Raw genomic sequence first — 5,148 nt, 5'->3', positions numbered from 1 at the left:
AGCTTATTTGTGTCCAAAGCCTAGCAAGCCCTTGGTTCCCACTCTGGGCTGAACTTTGAAAGGTACTTCATCCCCTCCGGCAGCTCTAGGAAGTAAGGCCAAGGAGCACTCTGGTGAGATCTGCAGACTGGACCTGAGAGGCCCAGCAGTCAGAAGGGGGTGGTGGCAGCGTGAGGATGCCCTCAGTAGTGTTGTGCAGCTGCTGCTCGCAGCCGGCCAGGTGCTCATTTGAGCCCGTGCTGAGTCTCCCGGTGCCGCCGGAGGTCCACCTTCCTTTGGAAGCCCTTCCCACAGAGGTCGCAGCCGAAGGGCTTGAAGCCTGTGTGTTTGCGGCTGTGGGTGATGAGGTTGGAGCTCTGGCTGAATGCCTTGCCACACACCTGGCACTTGTGGGGCTTCTCACCTGCGGGGAGGGGGAGGGGAGAAGTGTGAGTCTATGATAGAGCTAGAAGGGGCTCACTGTGACCCACATGCTCTTGGCAGCAGCTGGCTGCACCACAGTCTAAGGCCTTCAAGCAGCTTTGGAAGGTGACATGTCGCAGCTTGAACTGACTCCCAGCCTGCAATGCGAGTCCTGGGAAGCCATGGTGCACAGGTGAAAGGCAGACCTTCTGAGCGGGGGTTCCCAGCCCAAGGCCTCAAACCGTTTCCTGCTAAACGGAAACAGAGCAAAAGCCATGTGCCCTCCACAGCTGAATCCACCGGGGAGGACTCCTCTGACTTCAGAAGCACAGAGCACCCAGAGCAGATGTTCAACGGGGGGAAGGGGAGGAGCGGGCCCCAAACCGTGTGACTCAGTTCTAATTCAGAGGAAGTTTTCAAATCTGAATTTCCAAGTGGGTGTTAGTTTGTATGAACCAGTGAGCTTTTCTTCTTTCTCTTTCTTTTATTTTTTTTGAGACAGAGTCTTACTCTGTCACACTGAGTAGAGTGCCTTGACGTCATAGCTCACAGCAACCTCACACTCCTGGGTTTGAGCAATCCTCTTGCCTCGGCCTTCCCAAGTAGCTAGGACTAGAGGTGCTTGCCAAATGCTTGGTTAGTTTTAGTTTTTGGTTTGTTTTTTTTTGTTTGTTTTGTTTTGTTTTTTTCTATTTTTAGTAGAGATGGGATCTTGCTCTTGCTCAGGCTAGTCTTAAACTCCTGAGCTCAAGCAATACACCCGACTGGGCCTTCCAGATTGCTAGCATTAGAGGTGTGAGCCATCGTGCCCAGGCACTTTTTTCTTTTTTTTTTTTCTTTGAGACAGGGTCTCACTCTGTCACCTGGGCTAGAGTACAATGGCATCATTGTAGCTCAGTGCAGCCTCCAACTCCTGTGCTCGAGCAATCCTCCGGCCACACCCTCCAGAGTAGCTAGGACTACAAGCACTTGCCACCACACCCAGCTAATTTTTAAAATTTGTGTAGAGATGAGGTTTCACTGTTGCCCAAGCTAGTCTCAAACTCCTGGCCTCAAGCAATCCTCTCAGTTCAGCCTTCCAAAGTGCTAGGATTACAGGTGTGAGCCACTGCCTCTGCCTCTCTCTTACTCTTGAAGGACAACAGAATGTATCTAAAGTATGGACATTTCTCCAAGTAGCATTTTAAGTTGCCACATTTGGGGCACAAAGTATTTCTTAAGGTAGCTGATCCGTTTCTCTCTTGATTTTACTTTCTGTTTACGAGGTTAATCACAGGATTCTTTGTATACCAGCAGTACTCTACCACAAATTAATAAATAACAGAACACGAAGAGGTTTTGTCTCTTCTTCCATCTCACATGTTATTTAACATTTGGGTAAATGGCATCAATTTCCAAATAGCCCCAGCTTGATATTATAGGCAGGGCTCAGCCCTGGAAAAAATGCAAAAGAGATGCAGTGTGTTTTTGAGGAACCCTCTATTCCTTTTGTTGCACTCCTTTCTATTTTCATGCTTCAGACGTACTTGATAAGGAATCACTCATCAAAACTTATGCTATCCCTTTAGGGTCAAACACATCTGAGAAACAAATTCTAGCTATAATGCAAGTGTTTGATAAGGGCTTAATGTTTCATTCAGTCAAGATCCTAGTCACTTTTTTTTTTTTTTTGAGACAGAGCCTCACTATGTCACCCTTGGTAAAGTGCCATGGTTTTACAGCTCACAGCAACCTCAAACTCTTGGGCTTAAGCGATTCTCTTGCCTTAGCCTCCCAAGTAGCTGGGACTATAGGCACCCACCACAACGCCTGGCTATTTTTTGGTTGCAGCCGTCATTGTTATTTAGCAGGTCTAGGCTGGGCTCAAATCTACCAGCCTTGGTGTATGTGGCCTCACTGAGCTACAGGCGCCAAGCCCCTAGTTACATTTTGCTAAGTACACTTATAAAGAGTGAGTTACATGAAAATTTCATATAAGGGGGAAAGATCAAAGGATATTCTTGATGAGAATCCCTATGCTGCCTACAAACATTTACAAATATCTCTAAATTCCAGAGAATATTTGGAATATTCTCTGAGGAAACATCGGACATTCTAGGTCTCATGTAAATGTCTTATTGACTATTAAAGAGAATGCTACAGGCATTAAACTCCCATTCACACATAAAGCATTAGAGAAAGAGTCTAGGATTGGAAGCCAGAGCATTCTCTGGCTCCGTGATTTACTTAGACTGACTTTTGGCAAATCATTCAATCTCTCTGAGTATTAGGACAGTAACAGCTCCTTCTACTTTAAGGAGCAGCAGCAAAGATCAATGAAATGACAGGTGTGAAAGCCCTTTTAATTGTAAAGCATTATAGTAGGTAAGGAGTTATTATTATGGCATAAGCTCGCTGATATTTTGAAAAGAGCAATAAATGAACAGTAGCTTTCTGTATTTACCAATCTCCATGACTCTGAAAATAGAATATGATAAACCGTAGTCAAGAGCATAGCTATTTGGGAGGTCAGACAGACGTGAATGTGAGCTCTGGCCCTGTCATTTGCTAGCAGCACAACCTTGGGCAGGTTACCTAGCCCTTCCGTGCCTCACTTTCCCCATCTCTAAAATGAGGGTAAGGAGCAGTCTCTACCTCTCAAAGTCATGAGCATAAAATGAGATAATGCGTTTTAAAAGTGCTTAGCAGAGAGCTTAGTAGTATTTGCCACTGTATTTTCTTCCTAAATCAGAATAAGCTCTTAGATCAATAAAAGTGCAGTCAGAGAGGCCACTTATGAGTCCCTCCCCCCAAAGGCTGGAAGGGAGCCCTAGAGAAAGTCCTCAATCCCTAGGTAAACATTTAGAGCAACGGAGAGGACCCTGGAGCTTCATATTTCACCCAGAGCATGCAGCAGTGGAAGCAGCAGTTAAAGTAGAGGAAACTATTCTTTCCAGGGATAGAAAACCTGTAAGCTGACCTGCTAAGTGGTCTCCAGACACAACCCCAAGTTAAGGTCACTCTGGGGAGAATCATGTCTGTAAATAAACCTAAGAGAATCTTGCTTCTTTGTTTTCTTAAACCCACAGCAGTGATTAACTCCATCCGGAAGGCCTTATCCACCACTCGCAGGGGGCAGAAGGTCACAGAGAAGGTGAGTTACACTGGTCTCAGGATGTTTCCTACAAGCCAGGGCCTTTAGCTCACCCGTGTGAATGAAGGTATGTTTCTTCATGTCTGACTTCTGGTGGAACCTCTTGCCGCAGTACTGACAGGGGTAGGGTCGGGTGTCTGAGTGGATGAGCAGGTGTGTGGACAGTGTGGATGACCTCTTGAAGCTCTTGCCACAGATCTTACAGTCAAAGCTCCGTTCCTGCAGAAAGAGGAGGCACTCCTACCACAGGTGCCCAGGCTGCTGCTACCCTCCCCGCCACTAACCTGGCCCTGAAATCCCCAAAGCCGGGACTCCCCTTCCACCTCCCTGCCCTATCATCCTCCCTCCCCCCAGTGATTTCCAGTCTCCACACTCCCCACCCTTATCCCCACCCATCCTTTAACATTTTTTCTACCAAAACACTTTTTACCCACAACCCTCCACACCCCAAGGCAAAAACATCCACACCCTGCTTTTTTGACACCCATTTACACACACTTCGCCACCCTCCTCAACAAGAGGCCTAGACCTCAGTCACTTGAGATGCCTCCCTCTGCCAGCCAGTGGGGGTGGGGTGGGGGGAGTTGGGCTGATATTCTTTTTAGTTGATTAAGACTTTGTTCTTTTTTCTAAAGAAAATTTTTAGTTCCTAAGACTTTGTGAGCATTCTCCTATTCTAGCTACTCGTGTATTTATTTGCTTATCTACTCTCTGTCTCTCAGCTAAGCGTAATCTCCTTGCAGACATCCCGTCAAGGACCTTGTGAGATGCAGGATTCTCAAGTACTTGGCACTCGGAAGTTAGGCAATAGATACTTACAAACGAATGAATGAAAGTACAGCGGGGTAAATATGCTACTGGGTGCACTACAGGAGCTGAGATCCAGCATTTGCAGTCAGGAGGGATCGATGCAATTTAACTGACAACCATTGGGTGAAAAGAATCCACGAAAACAAGCAGCTAATAAATCTGATATAGCAGCAGCAGTCTGGGCAAACCTTCCTGAAGTCACGATTGGGATCATATTCTCCAAAGTCCAAAGTCATGATTGGGATCATACCCTCCAGGCTCACAATGATGAAACTCAAAATCTAGTCTGCCTCAAGTCCTGAGGCGGCCACCAACCACTTTTCTCTACACATCTACACCAAAGCAAAGGGACACAGCGGAGAAGGTGGAGGAAGAGACTGGAAGCAGTTGGGAGAAATCAGCCAGGCGGAGAGCAGCTGGGGCTGCGCCCGGAAGTAGAAAACGCCCGAAGGCAAAAACCCAGGCAGGGGCGCGCGGCCGAGCGCCCCGCGCTTACCTGCGAGTGCACGGCTTTGTGCTGCTCCAGGCTCACCGCGTGCCCGAAGGTCTTGCCGCACATCTCACAGGCAAAGGGTCTGGTGCCGCTGTGGGACCTGCGCACGTGCACCTCGAGCCCGTGCGGCGTGGAGAACACCTGAGGCGGGCGGGGCCGGGAGAAGGCCGCTGAGACCCGGCGCGGGGCGCGGGGGCCGGAGGGGTAAGGGCCGGGGCCGCGGGCGCGGGAGTCGGAGAGCCTCACCTTGCTGCACTTGATGCACTTGTAGGAGCCGCCGCCCAGCAGCAGGCGGGTGCACAGCAGGTCC

The 5,148-nt window shown here is 48.6% G+C and overlaps 1 protein-coding gene across 1 annotated transcript in view; it reads right to left on the bottom strand.

Moving 5' to 3' along the window:
- Nucleotides 1–224: 224 nt before the first annotated feature.
- The window catches only part of GFI1 (growth factor independent 1 transcriptional repressor), a 7,709-nt gene continuing 2,785 nt past the window's right edge, over nucleotides 225–5,148 (bottom strand). The window contains 4 exon segments of the mRNA XM_023509873.1: nucleotides 225–403; nucleotides 3,589–3,754; nucleotides 4,842–4,979; nucleotides 5,085–5,148. The exon segment at nucleotides 5,085–5,148 is cut by the window's right edge and continues 194 nt beyond it. Of these exon segments, the coding sequence (XP_023365641.1) occupies nucleotides 225–403; nucleotides 3,589–3,754; nucleotides 4,842–4,979; nucleotides 5,085–5,148 (547 nt within the window).

The sequence above is a fragment of the Otolemur garnettii genome, unplaced genomic scaffold (assembly GCF_000181295.1).
Source record: "Otolemur garnettii isolate 467f Iridium unplaced genomic scaffold, OtoGar3 scaffold00010, whole genome shotgun sequence".
Lineage (NCBI taxonomy): Eukaryota > Metazoa > Chordata > Mammalia > Primates > Galagidae > Otolemur > Otolemur garnettii.
This window is presented reverse-complemented; position numbering and strand designations above follow the sequence as displayed.